Source organism: Ciconia boyciana, chromosome 1 (genome assembly GCF_034638445.1).
Source record: "Ciconia boyciana chromosome 1, ASM3463844v1, whole genome shotgun sequence".
NCBI lineage: Eukaryota > Metazoa > Chordata > Aves > Ciconiiformes > Ciconiidae > Ciconia > Ciconia boyciana.
This window is the reverse complement of record NC_132934.1, coordinates 8,811,753-8,839,640: the sequence shown is the minus strand read 5'-3', so window position 1 is coordinate 8,839,640 and position 27,888 is coordinate 8,811,753. Positions and strand designations below refer to the sequence as shown.

The 27,888-nt window shown below is 41.9% G+C and overlaps 2 protein-coding genes across 5 annotated transcripts; one reads left to right on the top strand and one right to left on the bottom strand.

The window, feature by feature from the left end:
* Positions 1-1,240: 1,240 nt before the first annotated feature.
* Positions 1,241-12,532, bottom strand: MEIG1 (meiosis/spermiogenesis associated 1). Its single transcript, XM_072858346.1, has 4 exons — positions 12,451-12,532; positions 9,992-10,124; positions 7,992-8,154; positions 1,241-5,946 (listed from the first exon to the last, which is right to left on the bottom strand). Exons 2-4 carry the CDS (start codon positions 10,093-10,095, stop codon positions 5,818-5,820), a joined length of 396 nt encoding a protein of 131 aa, XP_072714447.1. The 5' UTR covers positions 10,096-10,124; positions 12,451-12,532; the 3' UTR covers positions 1,241-5,817.
* Positions 10,242-27,842, top strand: DCLRE1C (DNA cross-link repair 1C). 4 transcript variants are annotated; one of them, XM_072858282.1, is made up of 14 exons: positions 10,242-10,401; positions 12,986-13,037; positions 15,047-15,131; positions 18,164-18,223; positions 18,857-18,912; positions 19,560-19,661; positions 19,907-19,979; positions 20,170-20,310; positions 20,854-20,955; positions 21,566-21,702; positions 21,870-21,924; positions 23,351-23,439; positions 24,170-24,270; positions 25,092-27,842. In XM_072858282.1, exons 1-14 carry the CDS (start codon positions 10,389-10,391, stop codon positions 26,075-26,077), a joined length of 2,052 nt encoding a protein of 683 aa, XP_072714383.1. In that variant the 5' UTR covers positions 10,242-10,388; the 3' UTR covers positions 26,078-27,842. The 4 variants fall into 4 exon arrangements, with proteins under 4 accessions (XP_072714383.1, XP_072714401.1, XP_072714391.1 ...); XM_072858300.1 differs by lacking the exon at positions 12,986-13,037 and adding an exon at positions 15,701-15,844 and having other exon boundaries at positions 10,245-10,401; XM_072858276.1 differs by lacking the exon at positions 10,242-10,401 and adding an exon at positions 12,589-12,847.
* The last annotated feature ends 46 nt before the right edge of the window (positions 27,843-27,888 follow it).

The following is a 27,888-nucleotide window of genomic DNA, read 5'->3' as shown; positions in this document are numbered from 1 at the left end:
AGCTCATCCTTCCCTGAACTCATGCGCCCTTTTTCCCTCTCTCCCCCATCCTCCTCCTCCTCCTGTTTTTAGGCATTACCTTCCCTTTATCTCCGTGGCCTTAGAGCTGCCACCTGCCTGGACATGTGCAGCAGCAGGACAGAGGTCCTGCTGAGAACGTGCCTCTACACAGCATCATTCTTCCCGTTGCAGCCAAGCCACTTGCCTCGGGGAGGTTGGCATGAGGACATGTGCAATATGAGAGCATCTGGTTCAGTAAGTTATTTGGTTAAGGACTATTCCATACCATAGAAATAACAAATAATGAGGAAAATGCTAAATTAAACAGACAGACACACAAACAGTAATGAGCAGGTGATGAGAGAGATAGCAACGGAGGCCAGAGCCTGTCAGGCACTGACTGATGGGCCATTAAAAGAACTACTCCAGCCTAAAAGAACTCCTCCAGCCCAGGAGGGTCAGCCTCGATTTTGTAACTGATAAGGAGGAAACATGGTTAGCATTAATATTAAGGGATATTTGAGGGCGTTTGGGGGACTTAATGAAACTTACTATGGGATGTTATGGGGAAGGACCACAGACACAGAAAGGGAAGGATCAGGGTGGAACAAGTATGGGAAGATGGTGAGGAGGGAGGATGGAGGAGCCAGACGTGTGAGCAGGCTGTCGGGCAGGACGTTCACCTGACTGAGCCCTGTCCCTAATCCCTGCAGTCCGGCCTGTCTTCTTATTAAATCCCATTCTTAATTGCCTTTTCTGTGTCATCTCACTGTCTATCCTGTGTGCCAGCCCCTGGCACATAGTCACCAGTCACCCTCCCAAATGCGGTTTGCCAGTGTGTTGAGCTTCAGACTTGAAGTAAATGCAAAGTCTCAACTGCAACAAGAACGAAAATGGGGTTTATTAAGTAATTACAACTTGCCAACAGGTGCTCATCACAGGCAGGCTACTAAGAAAGCAGCTCCTACAAATAAATATAAATCCAGCGGAGCTAGGGTAACAGGAGAGAACCTGCAAAGACCGTAAGGCAACTCCATTCAAGCTGCTTTCAGACAGACTTCACTTGTATCAGACAACGTAAAGAACAGCGGCATCAACAGCTGTTGAGTTACAAAGTTGTCTTTAAACAGTTTGAAGCCAGTCAATCATTTTCAACACCTTGAAACAAGGGAACCATGTTTGAAAACCAAAAGGTTGAGGTTCAAGTGTCTTCAGAGCTGGAAAGACAACTGCCCACTCAGGTACCAAAGTGAAAATTAAAATGCTTATACCGCTTTTTTGTGCGCTGCCTTGAGCTGCTGTGACTGTAAAGCAATCAAATAACCACAGTATCACTTTCAAACAATTCTGTTCCATAATGAATTCAAGTAATGGCTGCAAACATAGAAAAGCAGCCTAGAAGACACAAATGCAGCCTTTATTTCCCCAGTGTAACTGGATGAATTCAGAGAGGTTGCACCCTTGCCATTTCACTTGTAGCTATCAAACACAAAGCCCAAAAGTAGGTCTTGGAAAAGTTTGTTTTACCTCCTTTTAGGAGCTTCAACAGGCACAGAAAGCATTTATTCTTGTCTTGTACAAAGCCATGAAGTGAATTAGAATTAGACTAAGTACATCAGGCTTGGGCAGCTGGTAAGCACTTGCGAACAGGGAGCCTTGCCATCATCTGTTTGTTGAGCTGCTGCAAATGGTCACTGAAAGCATTACAGTATTCCCTGATAAGAGGAATACCAACAGATAAGAAAAGTACCTTGGAAAGTATTTTCACATAATTACTTTTTATTAAGTCTCAAATCAGCAAAATAGCACATTTTCATCTCTAAGCAATAAAATGGAGAGATGTGATTTTATCTCCATCTCTTTAAAGTTACTAAAGTTCAGTAAAGAAAGTTTTTGTAATGTTGTTCAGAAATAAGTTATTTATCTTGATATGAACTATTGTGTCACCCCTAAAACGAAGCAGAGCTTCCCCAGATTGCTTACTTCCAATACTTTTTCACAACTTAGCGACCTTAAATTAAGACACAAGTAAGCTAACAGTTCTCAACATGCTTAAAACTGAGGTGACAGACAAGACATTTCAGCTACAGATTTATCAAATAAAATACTGATACATTAAATTATTTTGATAGTTTTTTTGACTGAAAGAGATACATCCAGCATAATGGTAGCAGAACTTGTTAGTACTCCAGTATCAGCTTCATACTCAACAAGCACAGCTGAATACCAAAGCCACTTCAGGAAGAACTTTGACAGGCTGGAGGAGTGGGTCTCTGTGAGCCTCATGCAGTTCAACAAGGCCAAGTGCAAGGTCCTGCACCTGGTCAGGGCAATCCCCAGTATCAATGCAGACTGGGAGATGAATGCATGGAGAGCAGCCCTGCAGAGAAGGACTTGAGGGTACTGGTGGACGAATAATTGGACATAATCCAGCTATGTGCGCTCGCAGCCCAGAAGGCCAACCATATCCTGGGCTGCATCACAAGAAGCGTGGCCAGCAGGTCAGGGAGGTGATTCTGCCCCTCTACTCTGCTCTGGTGAGACCCCACCTGCAGCGCTGTGTCCAGCTCTGGAGCCCTCAGCACAGCAAAGACATGGACCTGTTGGAGCGGGTCCAGAGGGACCCACAAAAATGATCAGAGGGCTGGAACACCTCTGCTATGAGGAAGGGCTGAGAGAGTTGGGGTTGTTCAGCCTGGAGAAGAGAAGGCTCCGGGGAGACCTTACTGCAGCCTTTCAGTACCTAAAGGGGGCTTACAAGAAAGATGGAGACAGACTTTTTACAGGGCCTGTAGTGACAGGACAAGGGGCAACGGTTTTAAACTGAAAGAGGGTAGGGTTAGATTGGACATAGGGAAGAAATTCTTACTGTGAGGGTGGTGAGACACTGGCACAGGTTGCCCAGAGAAGCTGTGGATGCCCCATCATTGGAAGTGTTCAAGGCCAGGATGGATGAGGCTTTGAGCAACCTGATCTAGTGCAGGATGTCCCTGCCCATGACAGGGGGGTTGGACGAGATGATACTCAAAGGTCCCTTCCAACCCAAACCATTTTAGGATTCTAAGAATTAACTCAAGCAAACGTCCTTATACTAGATTAATGTTATTTTGTGATCACAGACAAACTTGAGCTCAGGCAAGGACCTCTGTACCCATTTCTTTTTAAAGAGAGGAACCCCTTTGGCTTCATAGCTAAGGCCATTACACAGCTAAGGTCTTTAAAAAAGGAGTGGTTTTAAGTAACCTTAAGTTTAGCATGAACTGGAGTGAAATATGGGAACAAACTGAATGTCAAAGGACAATTATAACTGAAACTGTCCCTGCCAATACAAAACCTGCTATTTTGCTAGTGGAGTGAACTCCCAAATACAGCATTAGGGCTGACAAAGGCTATGTCTGTAAACTGGTCTCCAGCACTAATTACAAGGCTTTTCTTCCCTTTTCATCCCATTAACCTTTTAAATATTACAGTGATATTCAACCTTTTAGCAGACTGACAATGCTGCAAAATGTAAGTAATAAAATCTAGGTAATTCACTGTCTCAAAGTGAGAAGAATCTGCCAACTTATACAAAATCAGCGTTTCAGAATTGGAATATGAATTCCCACGCTACTTGTTTGAAATGAAAAGAAATCTCCACAGGATGAATGAAATGCACACTCATTGTTTTAAAATATAATACAAGAGAGAAAGCATCCAGCAGTATTGCAAAAACATCGAGGTGTAGTCAGGTAAAATGAGGGAAGCCCAGAATAATCTTTTACATTTGTTTCAATTTTTAAAAGTAATTCTTTAAAAAGATTTTAAGCTCTAAAAAGTTGCCTGCAGTTTTAGTTCCTGTTCTTGAATACCCAACTATGTCTTTTTTTATAGACTGAGAAAATGGCTGTACCAAACATTCTCACTTACTCTGTATGTGCTGATAGCAATAATTTCTGCCAATAAATTTGAGTTGGCTATACAACACATCTTTTTTTGTGAATTTTTTAAAGGCTCTTTTCATGTCCACTGGCAAATTTCTTTTTTAGGAATCTATGAAGTCAACAAAGTAAGATCCACTATCTTAAAGTGACAAAATAGATGGATTATCCTAGTAATTGTTCTATTCCCACTATTTGATTGCAAAGTATGCAAAAAGTCCTCTCTTAAAAAGTACATCCAGAGCAATCCAAATAAAAAAGAAATCATAATGAAAATCTAAATTGAAATTTACTGTAGCAATGCTTTATTTCTGTCATTGCAGTGACTCTCTATTTACATGCCATTAAAACCTTCCTGGAATAAAAAAGCTTCAGTTGCTTCTGAGTACCTTTCAGTCGTTTCTCTAACAGAGCTCATACAAATTTAAGCTAAAAATTTCCAAGTAGTCTAAATAAGGTGACTAGATCATCATCACCTATTGTCAATGAGATCTTTTGAGTATTGCATCTATACTACTTATTTTGACTTGGAGCTGTAAGTCTTCTGTTGAATTGGCCTTGAATTGGCTACCACATCACCGCATCTTGAGTTGGCCACCATCTTAGGTTCAAATGGAGGAAGAATATCCGTAAGACAGATGGTCAAGTGTACACTGCTAATCAATGCCTAAAACTTAACTTAGATACCCCTTGGTTTACAGTCTAGAGACAGGAGATATTAATAGCATTTTTTCTGTAAGTACTATGAACACACCTACTAGTTTACATAACAATAACCTGTTCCACTGGTCAATTACCTAGAGTTTTGGCATCTTAAAGTATTCTACTTAAATTCCCTAATGAGTGAAGGTAATTACAGTACCTTGCGTTTACCGTGTGTCTCAGAGTAGCACACATATGGACAGCTTCTGCAGAGCTGATGTCACAGCAACATGTTCAAAGTAAACGTTACATATCTACATTTAGAAGAAACTAATTGTGCCCAGAAGAGCCAGCTTCTCTCCATTCAGAACAAAGGGTGTCCAAACGACAAGGTCAGGTGTAGATGTTGACAATGTGACATCTGAAGTTAGATGAGATTAATTCTGCCCAGAAATCCCCCATATCATCTGCATAAGTTACCTAACCTTAAATATTACATGGTATGGATTTCATGTTCTCACTGCAGTTTTGTACCCCCTGATCCCACCATATGTAAATCCACAATCTTTTTTTCCCCCTCCATAAAAAGCCATATGCTACCAAGTCAATTAATACTTTCTCCTCAAGTAATTAATACTTGCACCTGACAAAAATACTTTGAGGATACCTTACCTATTGCTCATAAAGACATTTTTGTTGTGACTGTTTCTATCACAATAACTAGTTTTTAAATCTGCAGCTTAGCACTGGTCCTTGCTACTTGATTGTTCGGTGTCCTTCACTAAATTCTCTGCTTGTTATTCTTGTATTCTCCAAGGGAACTTTAGCCTTTTGGCCTTACTTTGGCCCTTTGTAGTCCCACAGCCTTTAGCTATACCAAGAGACTGTGGTTGCCATTAGCCAGTGTCAACAAGACTATATTGTTTTGGATAAAGATTGATGCCTCTACTTATAATGGACTTTGCACACAGTTAAACCAAATATATGATGCCCATTTGCCAGCTTTTTATCTTTTTGATGTCAAAACATTTGCAACTAGGAAAATGAGGGATAATAAGATTTTCTGTCATAGCAGGAAAAAACTGAAATTCCTATGTCTAGAGCTCCAGGCTTCTCCACATTTCCTGTATTCCCCCTTCTATCCAAGAATGACATCGATACTTAAGGTAAGTCAGATTACACAAATCTCATTTACTTACAGATTCTAACAAACAAACAGATTTATAAAAAATACAAACAAATTAGAATAACAAAACTAATACACATAAACTTTCACTTTATGAACTTCTTTGTCTTCACATTCTCTTTGTTTATCGTAATAATAGAATGTGTTATCCCTTCTCTGAAGTTTCTTAACAAATCCAGTTTCTGGCCAACACTCTACCTAAGAATAGAATAAAAAGGATATACATTCACCTGAACATGCTCACATTGAATGATGTTTGTGCATTAGATTGGAAAGAATATAGGGTATACTTCCATAGGGAAACCTCATTTGCATCTGAACACTACTTTGCTATTAATTTGCTTAGCTTTTAAAAAAAGGTCAAGAGCAAGATGTCAGAAACCAGTTTTCTGGCCTACTACAAAGAATTCTGTGATCAGAAAAGTCTAGAAATAAGGATCTAAGAATATTTGATAGACTAGAGTCATTTAAGAAGTAGACTACTCAAAGCTTTTAAAATACATTGTTTAGGAAAAAAAATTGATGCTATTCAGTACTCCGAGAGGCTAAAAGATTCTGCTTCTGTAAGACCGACACACACTTTCTTCGGGATCCTTCTGACCATGAAAAATGCGTACATCATGCTTTTCATTAGCAATTACATAAAAATAAAGTGAGCTACATGCATCATAGTCTCAAATACAGCAGAATCAGTCCTGCAGGAAAGGAGCACCATCCTGGTGCTCTTCAGTGTTCCACAATGTGAAGCTTTAAACTAAAAGCTTGAGCACTTGTACATTCAACAGCTTTATAGCTTTAGTAGCTATCTGCAGCTTGAACACCTATGACTACTTCTGATCGAATTGAACCTTAAAAATCAGGTAATGAGAATCTTATTTCTCTTCCGGGCAGGGTTGACAATAGGATGTCAAACTACAGCATTCTCTAATTGGAGAGTCCCAGAAGTGGTAGTTTCATCACTTACCTTATTACTTTAGATATACAGCTGAGTTATTTGCATTCTCTGCCTAAATGTAAGAGCCTTAATAGTCATTCCACCTATATGATAATTGCATCATTAAATAAACAACTGCATTATGGAAATATAATATGGAATAAACAAGACATTTCAAAATGTGTAAATTGAAAGAGAACCACTGCCAGATCCTGGCAAGTTTGAACAGAATGCATTCTCATTTTACATTGAGTAAGGAGTGTTCTTTAACTTTTATCAGGGTTTAATTGGTTACGCCTTGCCATAAATCTTAAACAGACTGATCCTACCACACTAATTACAGGATTTCCTTTTGCACAGTTAAAGGAATTTACACCACAGCCTTTACAGCGTTATCTGAGCCCACGACAAAAGAATAAATTGCATCTTACTATGCACATCAATGTTTTGCTTTATTTTGAGTTAACTGGATGAGGAGTGACTTTCTTAGGAACATTCTGCACTTATGTGCACAGGAGGTTAAAATCTTTTAAAAGTGGATTTTTCATACTATATATGCTGCTTTGGAAGATAAATTACAGAGCTCTAATAAAGATAATATGTTGTTTGCTGTATTAACCTCTTGGTTGCTATTTTGAATCTCAAGCAGCCACTGCATATCTGGCCATTATTCATTAGCTCATTTAATGTGCTAGGGGGCATTGCCATCAACTAGAGTGAGCAGAGGACCACGTCCTTGATGTTCTCAGTTGATAAATGCCTGTGTCACAACTCCCTTTACCACAGTTAGCATCAAATACTTCTGTTGTGGACAGTTTCAATAGAAGCCAAGTTTTGAGTGTGCACGAAGTCTGATTATGCTACCACACAATTCAACTGTAAAACTGAAGTCGGTAGGAATGACACAGCACGGGCTCCCTGGACAATGAATGAGTTTCCTGTCAGGTCTATTGGCAGAGTAATGGGGAAACTTCACAGAGAGCTAACCTGGATAAATTCCTTTCCTCAAAACCGAATTATTCTTTTAGACAGCAGCTACATCTATTTAAAGAAATATATAATCCTTCTAAATGCATGAGAGAGGGGGAACAAAAACACAGGCTGGGTAGTGTTTCTGTTTCAATTCTGTGAAATATGTTACTCTGCACAGTCAATAATAGCCCAAGAATTCAAGTCAGACCTGGCAGAAAAAGCTGTATCAGAAACTAGCCTAAATGAAAGGAAATAAGCGGCACTTCTATTTTTATTTAATCGTTTAACATGAGACAGAAGTTTAAAGTAATAACCCTTGCAGAGTTCTAAATCTTACCATATCAACTTGTTTTACTTGTTTATATTCAACCTCATCTCTGTATCCAGCTTGCTGAAATCTGTATAAGTTCTCTACATCATCTGACCATTTTTTGGCATGATGTATAGATTTTGGTTTGATGTCAGCTTTAGCCATGACTCCAGAAACTTCAGACTTTTTCCTGAAATTAGATTTTTAAAAATTAAATAGAGAAGACGGAAGCTAGCTATTTTGTTAGGGACATACAGAAATGGGTAGAACAAAATTTAAAAATAAAGGAATTACAGACAGTACAATATTATCTTCCCCTCAAAGTATGAGGTTAGAAAAGAAAAACATTATAAGCAGTTGGAATCAAATCAAATGCACTACTTGATCTCAAACCCAACTCATCTATACTTCTATATACACCTCCACTTAACCTATCTAAAATTTATTTCTGCATATTGATGCATTAAAAATACATAAAATACAGTAATTTTTTAAATTTCACATCCTCACAGTTGCTATCCCTTTGGGGCAGGCAGTTTTTCAGGTTTTTCTTTCTTCCTACTGAAGGGACACCAATCTGGGAACCACAAAATGAAGAGCTGGGCTGTCACTGAAGAACAGCAAACACTCAGGATGGGAGAGGAGGGGAAAGGAGAAATACACTGCCAGTCACATGACCACAGTGGAGATGACAAAGAAGAGGTCTTAAGAAATAAATTGGATAAGGAGGCAAGGCACACAACCTATCAAAATTCATCCTATTCTACCCTCGCCCCATCAAAATCTGCACTGACTGCCACTGATTTCCTCCTCACACAAAACCCATTTGTTCAATTTGCTGAGAAACAGTAAATAGGTTAATCAACTGCTAAACCTGAACAGAGCAGAACTGGGACAAGATGAAACTCAAACTGGGGGGGAAAAAAAGACTAAAATAAGCAATTAAAAAAATAAATAAATTGGGGAGTCAGTAGAAACTCACCAGGGATGGATTTGAACTATATTTCAAAAAAATATGAATCATTTGACTTCTACCTTATATCTGAATTTCACTGCATTTGCTTTCTTGAGTGTATCTTATTCTGCTGCTAAGATAGAACTTTATGCTGCTTCTGCAAGCAAAACACACAGAACACTATCATGCCTAGCAGATATGATCAGAAATGCGTCCTTTCCTAGTTTTGTAACGTCACCAAGCTTCAGCTTCATAATTAGGAAGGTATCTTCAAAGAAGGAGAAAAAGCTGCTGGATTTTCTAGTGAGAGGATGAACACAGTCTCACTCCCTGTGGGTAGTATGCTGCCTCCAAATCCTGCGCACAGAGTACAATTTCCTTACTTAGCAAGTTCCTATATCAACTGAGAGCTTGAAAAGTTGAATGCTGATGTCTTAGCAAATGCACAAATGCCCTTAAGTCTGTTAGAAAGGCAGAAAAGGCAAAAAAAAAAAAATTGCACCACAGCATACAAATCTTTGGGAAAATGATATCTAGAATTATTGTGATCATAACGTGGAAATAGCAGAAGTCTGCATTTCTGTCGTCAAACTGTATGAGAGCCATTAGCACACAAAGAAAGGGCCTTTCATCTCTTACTGCATACACTTTATTAAAGATCAATAAAAGTATGCACAAGGGCTCTCTTCTGGCACAGTTCAGCACTCCAAACATTCTTTTACCAGGCTCTGCAGCATTTTGTAATTGAAGGCAGCCATTTGCTAAAACAAAAAAGGTGTTTTTCCCACCTAGTTATGAGGTGTCACATACAAATTAACATGCTGAGCATATATCCTTATTATAAATCTTTGGTGTAGTCTTTGAGATACCTATCTCAACATAATTTTTTCTCCTTTGCTGCAAAGGACCCTTTTGTGGCCATTACAGAATTTTTCATACACTGTATGCTTATCTATGTTTGATGAGAACTGTTGTCAATCTGGGACTTCAGACAGTCATTATTATTAGCAATAACATTAGATCTTAATAAATGCTAAACTATAATGAATTTAAGTGTCTTATGATAACTTACATGTTACTAGTGTTAAGTACTTCTTTGTAGGATGTACTGAATTCATCTAGTGAATGTGCTTCTTCAAGACATCTAGATATGCATGGCACTTCCTGAGTCACCATTAATTCAGATGACCTGTCCACAGGCGTTCCTGCTCAAAAAATACATATAAAGGTCACATATTTCAAGTTCCAGCTTGGTGACTTCAAAGAATAAAAGTGCCATCCTGATATTTTTAGGCTGCTATTTAAGCCCTTTAAAAATTGCACTCTTTGTCTATTGTAGTGCCTCTGAGTTTCCAGGCACAGAGCTGGTTTCATTGTACAAGAGCGCCAGATGAGCTGTACTCCAGACAGCCTACAATTTGGGGAAAAGACAAAAGACAGCAGACAGATGAAAGAATGCAAATGAAAGAATGCAAGAGAATGGTAAGAAAATACTCAGCATAATACTTACACTTTTTATTTAAAGGGAATTGTTGAACAGTGAAGTGGACTTTGCTAAGACGACAATGCTTGCCTACTCTTAATTTAGGGGAAACAGTGAGTTTTCACATACCTCTGTTTTGGCTTTGGGAAAACAGTTTTTAATGTCAATCACAGCACAATTTCTATGGAATCCTAACTAGCCTGGGCTTGCACATGGTAGTTTCCTTTACAAGTTGTAAAGGTATGTGGAAGGAGAGTGTCTGCTACTTTAAGGGCATCTGGTCAAGGACCTTTTTCAGCGTAACAAGGGATAATAAGAAAGGGAGGAAGCCATAAAACAAGAGCATATGGGGACACAAACCTTGACCAGCAAATGATAAGGGAGGCGGTGATGAGAACCAAACCTGGTCAGTCACACTAATTAATGAGGGCATGGGGGAGTGTGAGAATGTTTATTCCAGCAAGATTATCTGATCTGGGACCTTGTCAGTTGGGAAGCTAAGGGAAAACCAGAAACAAAATATAGAGATGCAGACCTGACAAAACAAACATAGAGACCATGACAAGAAACAAACCTCACCACTCACACTAATTGATGGGCTATCAAGAAACTACAGGCGCCACTTCCAGGAAGATCAACCTGGACTTTGCAACTGATAAGACTGTAAACCAGTGGGACCCCAGACTCGGAGGGGTGCAGGAACTGATAGAGCTGTACAAACCCATGAGGGATGTGCAGGGGAAGGGGAGCAGAGAGGAACAAAGACAGGAATAGACAGAATGGAGTATAAAAGAGGTTAGTTGTGTGTAGAACAGGGCTAGTCAGTACACTTGCCTGGCTGAGCCCTGCACCTGATCATCACAGTCTGTCCTACCTTCTTATATCTACTTATTAAATCTTAACTATCTATCTGTGTAATCTCACTTTCTAACCCACGTGTATGTGTGCTGCAAGGACTAAGTGCCAGCTACTGGCGAGACCTGTGTATGTAAGAGAAAACTGGTGCCAGCTCCTGGAGTCAGACCAGGGATATGGGTGCCCTGCAGCCTGTGGTGTCAGCTGCTGGAGCGAGTGGGGTCGCAGTATCAGTAGTTGGAGAGGTTGTAGCTCTCTGGATCTAGGGAGGGTCCTACAGACTCTGTGCCCGGAGTGTCAGCTACTAGGAGGACTGGCATGTGTGGATTTGGTGCCAGCTACTGGGGTCAGACCAGGGCTGTGGGCACCCCTGGCCTGTGGTGTCAGCTACGGGACTAACTGGTGAGTAGGAGGAACCTCGGGTCCAGGCCAGGGTATCAAGCAGGCAGGGGCCATGGTGTACACCCAAGGGGACTTGTGAACATGGAGTGCATGAGGGACGAGTGTGTGAATGCATGTTTGCTAGTGAGCATCAAGCTGAACTACTAGTGGGCAAGTAGGGGATCCATGAAGCTGGTAAGGGGGCCTGGGATCTGTGCAAGGGTGCTGGACAGACAGAGGGGCCATGCTGGTACTCGAGGGATCTGCAGATGTGTGTGTGCTTGTGAACCTATAGAGTGGTGCGTGTGCACCTGCACTAGTGAACTTTTATCGCTACCAGCCAAAGAGGAAGAAAGGGACTTGTCTGTGTTTATGTTTTATGCCAGTTCTGTATGTAGGTGCTGTTGAAGGCAACACCTCATCTGTGGCAGCCTGCGTGACCAGCTGTGTCTATAATACATGTACAGCTTTGTTACTGGTTGAGGCTGCAAACGGGAAAGCAGCAGCTGCATCCCTCAGCCCAGGCAGAGGCCCCAGGCAGAAGAGGTTCTGGGCCAGAGCAGCTGGAGGAGATGGCTGCACTTCTTAGATCACTTAACAAGAGTTGGCATTCACCTATTGGACCTATTTGGGGTCCTAGAAGAGTCAATAAGAGATTTCCAATGACTTCAACAGACTTCACATGAGAGCTTCTGGTATTTGCTAAGGTATTCAGGCAGACGTCTAGGCCCTGGCCTGAGTCACCGCTGTAACCCCACCCTGCTCCCGCTGCCACAGCCGCAACCCGGCCGCCCAGCCCTCAGACGACCCACCTCGGTGCGAGGACCGCAAAGGGGTGCCTGCTCCAAGGCGGGCGGTGCGCAGCGAACACCGAAGCGCGATGGCGACGTTCCTCACAGCGCTCCTCACAGCCCCAACGGTCGCCGCCGACCACCGTTACCAGGCAACCGTCCTCCATTGCCTCGTTCAGAAGCCGTTCCCGCCTCTCCCGCCGCGCTTCTGATAGGCCAGCAGGAGGCGGGGCCGCCTCACGATTGGCTGAGGGCCGGGGAGGCGGGGCCGCCGGGGAGCGTGGCGGAAGCGGCGCGGCATTCGCCGCCATGAGCCGGTTCGGGGGTCGCATGCGCGAGTACCCTGCCGTGTCCATCGACCGCTTCGACCACGACAACCTGCGCGCGCGCGCCTACTTCCTCTCGCACTGCCACAAGGGTGAGCCCCGCCCCCCGCCCGTCCCCAGGGCAACCGCCTGCCACCCCGTCCCCGTCCCTGTCGTCCGTCGTCCCCCCCCTGGTCCCCCCGTGTCCTCCCCTGTCCCCCCCGAGTGACGGCCGTGCCCTGTCTCCCCAGATCACATGAAGGGGCTGAGGGCGCCCGCCCTGAAGAGGAGGCTGGAGGGCAGGTACGGGCTGGCGGGGCTGCCTGAGGGGGAGAGGGGACGGGAGGGGCTGCCCTGCCCTGCTGGGGCTGACCCGATGCGGCCCGGCCTCAGCAGTTGCCTCCCCGGGCCGGCCTGCGCTGCAGCATGCAGGGCCAGGAGCCCTGAGGAGGAGGCGGCTGGTTCAAAGCAAAGCGTGAGCAAAACAGGGTAAGGAAACTGCTGTGGATCATAGGGTTACAGAATCAGACTGGTTTGGGTTGGAAGGGACCTTTGAAGATCATCTCGTCCAGCCTCACTGCCACGGGCAGGGACATCTTGCACTAGATCAGGTTGCTCAAAGCCTCATCCAGCCTGGCCTTGAACATTTCCAATGATGGGGCATCCACAGCTTCTCTGGGCAACCTGTGCCAGTGTTTCACCACCCTCATCATAAAAAATTTCTTCCTTATGCCCAGTCTAAACCTACCCTCTTTCAGTTTAAAACCATTGCCCCTCATCCTGTCACTACAGGCCCTGTAAAAAGTCTGTCTCCATCTTTCTTATAAGCCCCCTTTAAGTACTGAAAGGCTGCAGTAAGGTCTCCCCGGAGCCTTCTCTTCTCCAGGCTGAACAACCCCAACTCTCTCAGCCTTTCTTCATAGCAGAGGTGTTCTACCCCCTGATAATTTTTGTGGCCGTCCTCTGGACCCGCTCCAACAGGTCCATGTCTTTCCTGTGCTGAGGGCTCCAGAGCTGGACGCAGCACTGCAGGTGGGGTCTGACCAGAGCAGAGTAGAGGGGCAGAATCACCTCCCTGACCTGCTGCCCATGCTTCTTGTGATGCAGCCCAGGATACAGTTGGCCTTCTGGGCTGCAAGTGCACATTGTCGGCTCACGTCCAGCTTTTCATCCACCAGTACCCTCAAGTCCTTCTCTGCAGGGCTCCTCTCAATCCACTCATCCCAGAGTCTGTATTGATATTGAGGATTGCCCCGACTCAGGTGCACTTGGCCTTGTTGAACTTCATGAGGTTTATGAACTTCATGAGGATCCTTGCTGCTGTTATTCCCTGTGAGTGTGCCAATGCGTGGAGGCAGCGCTGTGCCTGTGCTATGAAAGAGGCCAGCTGCCCTCAGAGGTGTATGAGCAAGCAGGTAGCCAGCAGTTTGAGGGAGACAGTTATTCCCCTCTGGTCAGCACTTGTAAGACTTTGTCTGGAGTTCTGAGTCCAGTCCTGGGCTCCCCTGGGCAAAAAACAACATCCGTGTTTTGCAGCAGAGCCGCCAAGCTGGTCTAGGGCTGGAGCACGTGATGTGTGAGGAGAGGCTGAGAGCTGGATGTCTTCAGCCTTAAGAGTGGGAGACAACCGTGCGTCACTGTTTGCATGTAGGGATAGAGAAAATGCAGCCAGACTCTTCGTGGAGGTGCATAACAAAAGGGCAAGGGACACCTTTTCTTTTTCACCATGAGAATGGTCAAGTGTGGGGATGGGCTCAGAGAGGTTGTGGGCCAGTTCCTAGGCACTGTTTAATTTATTAGAGTAGATGTTGCATCTCCTCAAATGTGAGCAGAGAATCTCTCTTTGCTCATCAGGTCTCTTTGTGCACCGTGCAAAAGCTAGAGCTTTATAGGAAGTATTCTGTGTTCTGCTGAATGCTAACTGTCCCAAATGCCTGTTCCAGGGAAAGCATACACAGCTGAAACAGACCTTGGTGGGTATAGAAACAAGCAAAGATACACGTAACTATGTACCACACACTTTATTTATGTCTGCACAAAAACACACAGGCATGGACACACATAGGTAAGTCTTTGGGTCTGCTGTGTTGAAGAAAAGCCTGCTCAACAAGGTGGAGTAATTACACCTTGATCCCACTTCAGGCTGGGGCAAAACTGCTCCTGCAGGCTTACTGTTCTGCAGGTTCTTCAGATGAGAGAGGGGTCTGAGCACATGTTTTGATGTGTTAGGTGCCAGCTGCTGATGTGTCGTTAGATTGTTCCCTGCCTCTACTTTAAAAAACACTCATCTGTGCTTTTTTGTCTCCTCACAGCTTGAAAGTTAAATTATACTGCTCACCGGTAACTAAGGAATTGCTGTTGACTAGCTGGAAATACAAGTTTTGGGAGAATCACATTGTAAGTTTTTGTTTATTTCTAAATTAACACTTTCCAAGTGGTGATCCTAGGGAAGAGGAAGCTTCCCCTCCTCAGGAATGTCTAAATGTTGGTGTTGATACAGTGTTTCAGGGCTTAAGTACCTACATCAGTATGCCTTTCCTTGCTGCTTGCTGTGGGATTGTTTTATTGTTCTTTACTGGTTAATCTTATTTTCCCTCCACAAAATTTGTCGTTTTCTCTCAACTTCAGCTTTAAATGTCCTCCATCTGTGCAACTCTGTCTTGATTATTTGTATCGCTCCTTCATTTCCTTACCTTGCTCATGTCTCTTTGCTCCTGTCCTTATTTCATTTTCCTTTTGTTTCATTTAAAGTCTCGTATTGCTTGGAGTATGTATAATCTTTTAGTTATATTATTTTTCTTTTGCTTTTTGGAAAATGGAATATCTCTAACATGAGAATCTTTTAGTGACGTAAAATCACCAAAGCACTTAATTTACTAGATTTCCATTATTTGGAGCCAAAATTCAAGTGATCAGTGGTCATGTATAGGTATGACTTGTAGTTGTTTATTTCCTTCACTTTGCAGATGTGGGCTTTGAAATTGAACATGTTTCTTTTCACATCTTACTGTATGTACATACATCATCACATAGTGTAAGGATTTTGCTGTATCCCCCAAGCAAGGACGGGAGAGTTTTCTAGTCAAGTGGAAGGTCAAGAAGGACTTCAGGCAAGCTGAAATTTGTTTCCTTGGGGGAGTTATGCTCAGTTTCCTTAAACAGGTTGTAAGCGTGGGTCTTAAGCTCCATATCCAAAGAAACTCATACAAGTGTGACCTAGGAGGTAAGTCTGAGTAAGAAAAAAGAGAAGTAGGGGACTTTTACTGTTCAAGGTCCTAGTTTAATTGTGAAGCTGAGGGAGAAGATAACTAGCTTTATATGAAGCCTTGAGAAATGGAAAGATTTAGTGATTTGGAGCATGAATATGATTCAGGGCTCTGCAAAAAAGACTCTGAACATGTTTGATGTTCAGAGACTCTTAGGCATGTTTGATGTGTGAAGGAGCACAGTGTGCATAGGTTACAATTTTTCTAAGCCTGCAATCTTCTTGGACTAGCAAAAATAAAATGGGATGGGTTTGTGGTGGCTTTTTTGTTGGTGTTGGTTGAGTTTTTTTATTTTTGTTTTTAAGCTTGTGTCCGTTTGCTTCCAGTATCCCTGGAGTTTAACCTGAAGAAGAGGTCTTTTGTGGGGAGATATCCGTAAGCTATTAGGAGTTTGTGTAAGCAGTAAAAGGAAAGTAGGCAGTGCTGGTCCTGACATCCCTGTTTGAGAAAATCTCAATCTGGGCAGAGATGCCAGAGGTACCCGTGGTACAATCTAAGATGTAATTAATTACACAAGATGTAATTAATTGTAAGATGTAATGTAATTTGTACATTAAAATGTAAGATGTAATTATTACATCTTACATTAAAAATGTAAGATGTAATTAATTACACATTAATTACACAATTAAAACAAATCAACACAATTAAAAAAATACATAGATGTTTGCAGCTGCTGCTCCCAGGAGTGGCTGCTGGTAATGGCATGAGCTGCACAGACCCTAAATCAGGTAGTAGCTATTGGATGTCTTGTTCACAAGCTTTGTCTGACCATAAATAAGCTTTCTACTTGTAGCGTGACTGGGAAATGAATTAACAGATGATTTGATATTCACCAGACTGAAAGAAGCAATCGCGATGTCAGCTTCCAGACAAATGTTTTTATGATTTCCAGTCTGGCCTTTATTTGTACGTACGGCATGAGAGGCTCTTTGAATCTGCTGCTGGCTTTAACATTTAAACTGTCAAAGATGAGGGGAGAACTCTGCTGGAGATACTATCATTTATGCTTATGAAGCTAAACTGTGGCTGTCAGTGATGAATTCTTCAGGGAGTTTAGATCTAAAACTTGACAATTGTTTCACTGCAGTAGGAAATTTGAGAATTACTGAGAAATATTGAGCATGCAGAATTTAGATCGGCCTCTTGAGTTTATTCAGCTTCAGAAATTGTAGATGATAAATTTAGTATTGATGTTTAAAAAATCAACTCTTGCTAGTGGCTTGAATTCTTAGTATAAAATACTTTTTGACACACATATCTCTGTTTTCGAGCAAGCTCTGAGTTTGATTGGTGGTGTGGCTTCTGGTGGAGAAGCCATATGTTACCACCTTTGTGTGAGTACCAGCTGAATGGATCTCATGGAGCTGCCCAGAAATTTGTGATGTGGTGTCTTGTGAATCCATCTAGTGCAGTGAAACGCAGTGTGCTGAGGAGACCGCTCAGCTGAGAAGCTGGAGGTTATACCTAAGGAGGGTAGTGACAGGAGACTTTCCTTTTGCTTTGGCTTTTTTGGGCAGGAGAATTATATACAAATATTGTCTGAAACAAAGTAAAAAAACCCAGGAGGATGGGAGAGGAACCTGCATAGCAGCACTAACCTTGCAGATGGCCACAGAGCATGTATGTTGCAGGACTCTGTTTTAGTCAAGGATATGGCAAAACAGGGGATTAATTGCAGTCTATAGATTAATCACCCCTACACAAACACAGAAGTACCTGCTGCATGTGATTTGTGGGCTCTGCTTCTGGTAGTAGGGAACAGTGAGGAGAAGTTGTGCTGCAGCACAGAGACCTGTCCGAGCAAGATCCATTGGTGTGCTCTAGGATGTCTTGGGCTTAGCAGTCATCCAAAAATAAGGCATATGATCCAGCTAGAGAAACCTGAGCTGTTGCTGTTAGAAGTCCAACATGTTCTAACTTTTTTAGGCATACACACCTTGATTGGGGTATCTCCATTTCATTTTTAGACAACTTTTAGAAAACTTTTTTTTCCACTGGAAGTGGAAATTCCTGACTTACTATGGGAAAATGGGCTTAATTTTACAGGCTTAGCATTAGCTGCAGTCAGTGCTTAAGGTGTCTATGTAATGAATACTTAGCCATAAGCATGAAACAAAATGTTCAGTAAATCCTGTAATGCATTTATTCATTTTGTTACAGGTTGCATTGGAAGTTGAAACTCCAACTCAGATTTCTTTAGTGGATGAAACATCTGGTGAGGTAAGTCACCAAAAAAAAGATTCATATATTTGTAGTGGGCAGTAGTACTGTTTAAATGAGCATGGGAAATGGATCTTACCTGTAACATCCAAAAGGGGACAAGCTATTTTAAAAATGTATGTTCCCTTTCCTCTCTCCAAGATGTGTCGCCACATGAATTCTTCTTCCCCACATTGTTCTTATTATCATAGCATTTTTTTGGTAATGTTTTTCCACTGTATTAGTGATTTCCTTTTTATCTTGTGATTTTTTTTCACCTCGTATTTCCTGGCTTATTTTAACAAGTTTTAAGTGCAGGACTTAAAGGTCAGGTACAGGCCTGGTAGAGCATCTCCAGGCATCATGCCAGGATGTTTCCATGATGCTTGTTCACCGGGAACCAAGGAAGTAGGACCGTCTTCTGGCTGAATGGCTTTCATGAGCACCTACAATATTCAGTCATCTCTTCTGGCATGACAGGATGGTTGTTACTTGTCAGGGCTTGTTGGAATGGGAAGAGACTTTCTCGTTGTTCAAAAGCAATGCTAAATGCTGCAAGAGGCTGTGGGGAGTAATGCGTTGCTTTCATTGTGTCAGTGAAAGTACTGGTAGTACTTACTACAGTGTGAAAATAATGCTAACCGTCTCTTCCAGAAAGAAGATATAGAGGTGACACTTCTACCAGCTGGTCACTGTCCAGGATCAGTCATGTATGTCCTTTCAATACTCTAAATGTCTCTGCTGAGAAATTTGTCCTATAGAGTTCTCACTAAGTACTGGTTTTTTTCTAACTAGAAAAAGCTAGTGAATATAAAATTCTTACTTGGAGACAATACTGTTGTGGCAGGGCCCACTAGCTTTTGTCAATGTTGGAAAACCACTGTACTATCTGGGATCTGTCCAGACGGAAGTTGTTACCTTGGTGGGGCAGATTACTTTTCCCCATGCCTATGAATAACAACTTTCTTGATTTCAACTGTACTTCAAAATGCCATACAAAATTGTTATTTAAAAATAAATCCTCCATTTCTTAAGTATGACATTAAAAAGAAGGTGCCCAGCTTCCTGGTACAGATGCCTAATAGATTCCTTTGGTTGCAACAAGCAGCTGGGCTACCCTCACAGAATCTGTGAGGCTTTTGTCTTCAACTCTGACCAGCCTAGGCACAGGTTATTTTCCAGACATACTGAGTCTGAATTATTGGGTTTATCTGAAAGTACTCTAGGACAAATTGAGCCCAGTATTTCTATTACATCATACATTAGTCACGTAGACTGCTGTAAGCAAGGTAACAAATCGACACTGGCATTTAATGCTTTATATTGCCGAGTTTGACCAAAATGTTTCTGTTTGTAGGTTTTTGTTTGAAGGTGAAAATGGCACTGTGCTGTATACAGGGGACTTCAGGCTTGCAAAAGGAGAAGCAGCCAGAATGGAGCTTTTGCATTCAGGGACCAGGTGAGGCTTCAGCTATTCATGGGATTTAGAAAGAATAAAAGATCACACGGGCATGGGCAATTCAGGAATAACATACTCTTTTTCCTCATTTTTTATTCTGGATTAAATATATTTGCAGTCAGGCAATACTGCAGTTACAAGCCCCTTTTGACTTGCTCTTTGTAATAAAGAGGAAGAATTGCCTCCTTTTGAAGAGAGAGGAAGCGGTATATCTTAGTACTGTGATATCACATTCTCTCTTTCAGAGTAAAAGACATCCAGAGTGTGTATTTGGACACCACTTTTTGTGATCCCAAATTTTATCATATACCAAGCCGGGTAAGTCTAAATAAGCTGTGAGAGGAAAGATCCTTAAAGCTGCTAATTAGTTAACCACCTCTTTGTTAGGTAAGTCTTGCAGGGCAATTTTGCATTACCATTACCATTGCATTACCATTTTGCATTACCAAATCACAGCACTTTGGAAGTATCTTCAAAGGTGATTCACAACATTTTCTAAACTTTTCAGGAGGAGTGTTTACGTGGGATCTTAGAGTTAGTGCGAAGCTGGACCTCACTGACTCGCTATCATGTTGTGTGGCTGAATTGCAAAGCTGCTTACGGATATGAATATTTATTCATAAACCTCAGTGAAGAACTTGGAATCAAGGTAACATTTCTGTAATTGTTGCTTTAGAATAGATCCTCAGGAATGATTGTGGCCAGTCACCAAGCTGGAAATGCCTGTTCAGAGGACTGCTGTATGTGAAAGATGTGCATGCTTTCATTAACTACACTTAAAAAGCTACAGTTGTGCCCAAAATGAGTTAACTAGTTGATTTCAGTCTGGAACATCTGGGCTGTTCAGGGAGAAGTTAATCCCCAGTTTTGAAGCTCAGTGTTTACTTCTCTCCCTTTTATCTTGTGAATGATAAAAGCCTTCTCATTTACATATGACATTAATAGTTAGCAGATATATTCTGACTTTCTTTGATGAATATTCATCCCTCTTCAGCATAGGAGGTATGTTCTGCTTGTTTTAGGCATCCAAGTTACTTTTGGCTAACACTTCTCCGCTTGGACATTATTAGTGGGTAGTAATTGTTTAAATGCCTACCAGCACTTGTGAGCAGAACCACATCTGTATAGTTGCTCCAGCTGCAGTTTGGCAAACACCTTGAGCTAATTAAGAGTAAACTCTGCCTTTCTCTAGGTGCACGTGAACAAACTTGATATGTTCAGAAACATGCCAGAAATCCTCTACCATGTTACTACAGATCGACGCACTCAGATTCACGCCTGCCGACATCCTCGGGTGTGTATCATTTTGCAAAGCTTCTGCTAACTTTGCTGTGGAAGACTGGTTACAGGTGCTAATGTTTTGGTCCTATTGTGCTAATGAAGACTTGGGCCAAGTGGTGGCTTAATGCAAAGGAGAGTGAGAACTTTAGTTAGTGGGTTGAATTTTTTTTTTTTTTAAATCTAGCATATTAGCTGATGCTAGAAATAGTTTAATTGTATTTGAAACTTGAAAATTGTATTTTTGAATGAAGTAAGACAAGCGGCAGATTAGATCAGTCAGGTATTGTCCATTTAAATATATCAAAAGCAGCTTGTATGGTGTTTCCTGCAGCCATGCACTGTGTGCTTGTAGTGTGTGGCCTTCCCTTTCCAGGACATCTATCAAGCTGAAGGCTCCAACTTGGAGGAGTGCAGGTAGAACTGGAGATGGCACACTGTGGCATTGTTCTCTGTGATTGCTTTACTTTGTCAACTGCACTGCGGCAGCATGATGCAACAGCAAAGAGTGTTTCAAAGGAGTTGGAAGTGATGAAAACTTGGTCTGGCTAGATACTATGTTGCTCCCTTTTGGGGGTGGGGGGGGAAGGTCAGGATTACACTTCATTTTATATTGCATTTGACAGGATGATGACTGGTTTCGAGGGAACAGGCTGCCCTGTGGGATGACTTGCCAAAATGGAACTCCTTTGCATGTAATCAGCATCAAACCCTCCACTATGTGGTTTGGAGAGAGGATCAAGAAAACCAACGTAATAGTAAGGTGAGCATTTGGGCCATGCAGAAACCTGTTGTTTCAGGTGCGTATCTTGCCTGACGCTTGTATAACTGAATCTCAAAATGGACTCTTTAAGAGTAGGTTATGCTTCCCTGTTGACTGAGGATGAAGAGCAGTTACCTAATTTTCGTGCCTCCTCTTTTTTTTTTTAGGACCGGGGAGAGTACGTACAGAGCTTGTTTCTCTTTCCACTCTTCATACAGCGAGGTTTGTATACTTGTAGTACTGAGTATACATTGATTACAAAAAAATAAAGGAGTTTTGATTATTTTGGAGTGGATGACATGACTTGTCACAAGAAAAAAAATCTTCTCAGTAATAAGACATAAAGGGATAGGAAGTTCTGGATGCTGAAGACAGAGGAGTCTGTTTTAATATAGCTGCAGAAGAACATGTCAAGTTAGGGCAGGATTACAAGCCTATTTTTTTTTGTTCTCTTCTCGAAGTATTGGTCACTGCTATAGTTGTTTTGACTGCCTTTCTGTTTTAGATTACTGTTTAACTATGCAATGCTTAAAGGTTGGAATTTAGGCTTTCAATACATTGTTTATCTGGTGTGACTCAGTTTTGGGTGGGTTTGCCTTCTTTTCCCTGCCCAGACATTTAAACAGAATTTTCTCATGTCATAGCTGCCATTGTTACTCCTCTTTCTGTGTTAAAGACTAAAAGGACATTGGTCATGGCAGCATCTTCTCCAGAATCACACACTTTCATTTAATATGACTCGATCCAGTTCTTAGAATACTTCTCTCTCCTAAGAAACTGAACTGAAACTGGATCAGTGCTAACAATTAACCTGTCACAAAGCCTTGCACATACAAAATGGAGATTATTCAGAGCCCTAGGAAGACAGTCCTGTTTTTAAGATCCTGGTTCAGTTTTAATTTGCTCTGCCATGCAGAATTTTAAATGGAGGTACTAGTGTAGTATGTACAACATGGCAGCTTTGCTGGCAGAATATGGGGGGTAGTGTATTGTAACGGACTCATACCTCCACATGCAAAAATAGATGGGTCCTACTGGTCTGTACAGATAGTGTAATCTGAAAACTCACAAGTGTTTGCAGTGCTCGGCACTGATAAAGCCTCAGCTGGAGTGGAGTGCCCCAAACTGGACACAAATCTTCAAGAAATTTACTGTCTGGAGAGCATCTGGAAGACAACAGAGTAAAGCTTGGCAAAAGTGATGTGTTTTGTCATATGGGCTTTTATAGTGGACTGAAGGGAGACTTTAGGAAAAGTCTTTGAGGCAGGGAATACTCTGATCTGCACAGCTAGGGACTTGAAGTCCAGTAAGAAAAATGCAGGTCTGAAAAGATCTACAGCAGTAAGAACAGTGAGGCCCTGGACCACAGTCCCTAGGAAGAGGTTTGCCTAGCCTTTTCTTTCAGAGATAGTGATGCAACTCTTCGTAGTAGTTGCTAATTGCTGTGAGGTGGTTAGGTGAGGCGGAGTTCTCAGCGTCCCTTCAGACCTGTTTTCTTGTTACGGAGCTGTCCGCTTTGATAGAGTTTGGCTCATGGATCATAGTGGTCTTTACATGAGACAACTGGCTTTGAACAGTCCTGCCATTAAGTGAAATTATTAAGTGTTGATGTAACTTGTTGAACTGCTTCTTCTCTTCTTCAATTTAGATTAAGGATTTCCTAAGCTACATCCATCCTGTGAATGTGTATCCCAATGTACTGCCAGTGGGTGGGACAGAAGACAAAGTTATGGAAATGTAAGTGACAGGTGGCTGCTGAATGGAGGTGATCTGATCTGTTCTTGTAAGGACAGCTCCCCTCCTGAATCCCAGCCTCTCAAGCAGGCCACTGCCTTCTGCTTTACTTGTCTGATAATCCAGATTTTTTTTTTTTCTATATTCAGTCCTGCAAACTTCAGCTTTCTGAAGAACACTTGTATGTTGTGCTAAGTCTGAGAGTTTGTATTCCACACACTACTTACATCTATGTATAGAGGCTTTTCCACTGTTACTGCATCACAGAGTCCCGTACTTTTGTGCTGTTAGAGATGCTGTCAGCTTAGAAAGCGCTCTTATGGAGCAGAAGAGCAGTGGTGTCATGCAGTCTGAACAAAATGAGGACTCGTTTCTTTGTTCCTTTTTCTTTTCCTCCTTAATAAGAAAGGAGATACTTTACAATTATTGAATAAAACTGCAGTCAGATTTTGAACCCTGCCATATTGTCTTCTCTAAGCAAGGGACTAAAAGTTTCCAAATGGTGTACGTTTTAAGGTAAATATATGGAAATGAGAGATGTCTACCTTTAAGCTGCCTAGGCTTTCCAATGAATTAAGAACTTTTCCCTAGCTATTACTGCCTTTAACAATTTTACTGCAGTGCCTGTGAAAGGCATGAAGCAGTGTACTTAGATCAAGTTAAAAGATTTACTTTTGCTCCTGGAAGTATCTGCCGAGTTCTAAATATTAATCGCTTTTCTCATTCACCTCAGATTAAAGCCTTTATGCAGGTCGTACAGGAGAAACATGGAACCCAGGTACAAGCCCTTAGGAACACTGAAGAGAGTCCACAAGAGAGACTCATCTGATACAGGTAAAGGTTCTGCTGGTGCTACTGTGCCTTAAATGAAAGTCTGAGACTGAGCAGGGGTGCCAAAGGCCACGGTGTTCACCATAGTCTGTGTTCAAAGCAACAGTTAGAAAGGAGAAATATAAATCAAGTGAACTTAGGTTTTAGGAGGGTGAAAGAGCACTAATTGTGTAAAAGCATACTTGTTTGCTGTCTTAAAATGTACTTAATGCTCAACAGCCCTTTAAGTTTCTGGAAGAGTTCCACTGCACAGTCTTAGACTATCCCTAGTAAAGCTGCTTCCAACAGAACTTTACTTGTATCACCTCCTGTGTTGTGGAGGACAGAGTGGTGTATCAGTGGAATTGCTCCTCTTCATTATCTCACGCTGCTGGCTTTTTAGCATCTAGTAGCTTTTTTCATTTATGATGGTAAACGGATGCTGCACATAGCCTCTGGAAAGCCACTTGAGAACTAGAAGACAACTTTGGGCCTGCTGCATGATCTTTGGCTATTTCTGAAGTGCCAAGTATGCAAGGGTGATGTCGTCCTGGCAAAACATGTCAGAGGTCCAAATAAGTGAATAAACGCATCTACCAGCGCTACATCTGATCTGCTGTATCTTATACGGAGGATGGCAACTAGCAGCTTTCCTTGTAGGGCACTGTGCTAGACAAGGCAAGGCAAACACTGTCCATAATGTCCTGCCAAGTCTCCATCTCAGTTAAAGAACTTTTTCCTCTCTTCATACTAAACAAATTTTTATTAAAACTTTGCTCTCAACAGAATTTTATCAGAGATCTGAACTTTTCTTAGTGGTTTTTTTTCTGTTATTTTCTTGACAGATGAGGATGATCTCTTTGACTCAGAATTAATTTCTGCAAGGCCTAAGATTCCAAAACGGCCAAGAGAAGAGAGCAGGCCCTCCAGCACAGGACAACCTGAAAATGCTGAAGGAAACATTAATGAGAGCAGAGAAAGTTACGAAGTGACCACAGCTTACACCTCCCCCAAGGTAGACTTTGTGGACTGTGAGGAATCAAATGATGATGATGATGAAGATGACAAAGAAGAAGAATCTGAAATAAATATAGTTCAAGTTCTTTCCCCTGAGCCAGATGCCACTTCCACATCAAATTTCAATGGAGTAACTAGTGACCAACAGGAGTCTAATGCTGATGTCCCTCGCTGGGATGCATTTTTTAAGTGTAACAAACCAGAAGAAAGCTCTGAAAATGAAGACAACTTCCCATCTTCAGCAGATGCGTGTGGGTCCCAGTCACTCTTCAGTGATTCGGATGGAGTAAGCGACTCAACCCACATCTCCTCCCAAAATTCTTCTCAGTCAACACACATATCGGAGCAGGGGAGCCAGGGCTGGGATAGCCAAATGGACACGGTACTCATTACCTCCCAGGAGAGAAACGCCTTGGACTTTGGCTGCTTCGGCAAAGGTGGGAGCAGAACGGTTGTTTCTGCATTGCAGGAGACTGCCAAAGACAGTCAACCTGACAACAGTAGGTGGAAGCCACTGGGTCAAAATAGATCTTGTGCCTGCGATGTTGCCTGTGACTTGAAAAGCAAAGACTGTGAGAAAGATGCAGAAGCTGGCACTGCTCACATTCAAGATGTGCTGGTGGAAATAAGCGACAGCTCCAGGACTCCTGATCTAGAACTGAGGAGGGACTCCCAGAGCTCCTCTGACTTTGAAATTCCTTTGACTCCTGATGCTGAAGTGCCTCAGCCAGATAAACTGCACTCTTTATATAAGAAGCTAGCAGCAGGTGAAAACATAATGAGAAAACAGTCTCCTGAAGACAGGTATAACTGATGACATCATGATAACAAACATTGAAACGTGTTTATTAAACCCTGAATTATTTTTCTCTTTTGTGCGGATTACTATCTGCAGCTATGCTAATTCATGCAATTTTTTCAGAAATATCTTACTGTCAGTACGAGGAATTTGCAGCCTGTGTAACTATTGTTCCTTCCATGAAATACTGAAAAGGAAGCATTCCTAGGAGGGGCTGTAAAAGCCTTCTGCCTCTTGAGGTTCAGTTCTCCTGGACTAAGTAGACAAAAAATGGACCAGACAGAACTAAGGGCAGAACACTAAATGAAATTTGGTGTTTCTTTTTATCATGAGCTCTAAGAGTTTGCCTTTGATAAATATGTGATCTCAGGTTTTAATAAAATACCACATTTTTAACTGTGGGCAGAAACATGACATCTTTCAGGAACGACCATGCAAACAATGTAATTGTTGCCCTTTGACTTTAATCTTGAGTTTTCACTGCAGTTACTTTTAAAAACAACTGCAGAACAGATTAGAAAATTACTGAGTTGTTTTTTTTTTTAATCAACTTGTTTTCAAGCAGTCTCTCTTTACACTGAGCAGGCGCTGTCATCCAATTTAACTCCTGAATGAGGTACTAGACACCATTGTCTATGGTTTAAATATAACTCATTGCAAACAACTTGTCATCAGCTCCTCCATGTTTTGGTTTGTTCCGAATTGTTTTTCAGAACTACTTAAAATTAAAATCCTGTGGCATGTGGTTCCAAAGCCACCAGCGGTAGCCTGCTCTGGCGGCTAACTCACAGTAACAGAAGCTGACCTGTTATCCTGGAGAGGTGGTTTTGTTACTCAAGGCTCTTCCGTTACCAAATCTCACCTCCTCTGCAACATTCTGTTGACTTCACTGAACTCTGATATGTTTAGATTTCTTTTTTATATCAAGACAATAGGTTCTCCATGCATGGGTGCTGTCATAACTAACTCTTTGCCAAAATTCTTAAGCTTCTAAAATGGAAATGTAATGCAGGTTTTTGTTAAATTGCAGTGCCTACCAAAATGCCTAAACAGCAGAAGTCATCTCTCAAAACCCATGCAGTTTCCTATCCATGAGGTCTTTTAAGTCCCAAAGAATGAAACAGACTTTTAGTATGACAGCTCTCCCCTCTGTGTATGTCATCAGTCTTTCTGCCATCTTTAGCGACATAGGAATGTTAAACCAGCCAGCATTCTGCTATCAGGAACAGTGGCAGAAGAGGGAAGAAGAAAAATTGCTATCCTCTAGGTATGGTTTTAAGGATACTCAAGTCCATGTATTTCTCCACTGTCACCTTGCCCACTCCGCTCCTGGGATTTGTTAACCTAATTGCCAAACGTGGTCTATCAACTTCTTTTTTTTTTAGCAAGCCTGAGTGAGTGAAACTGCTGTTGTAACTACCTCTGCGAATAAAGTCATACAGAGCAGAGTTTCTTCTGTTGGCTTGTTTCCTTAACTGTACTGCACATGCAAGTTCAGGGCTGCATTTACAGTGTGCTTAAATATACAGGAACCCAGCCTGCTTTAGAGAAGTTGACAGTGTAAATTTATACCTGTTCTTATCAGCCATAAACTGAATAGGAAACACATGACTTCCTCATGATCGCCCTACTACAGTCCTTATAGTGCTAGAAAATGTGGGGACAGGACAGGGAATTAAGAGGTTGCAGTCCTAAAGCAAATTCTACAGCTAATTTTGACAGGCTAAGACTTTTTTTTTTTTTAAAGAATGACAACAACAAGAGAAAAACTAAATTTAATTTATTTTATCAAAAACTATAGGAAGATAGCAATACTAGAGATCACA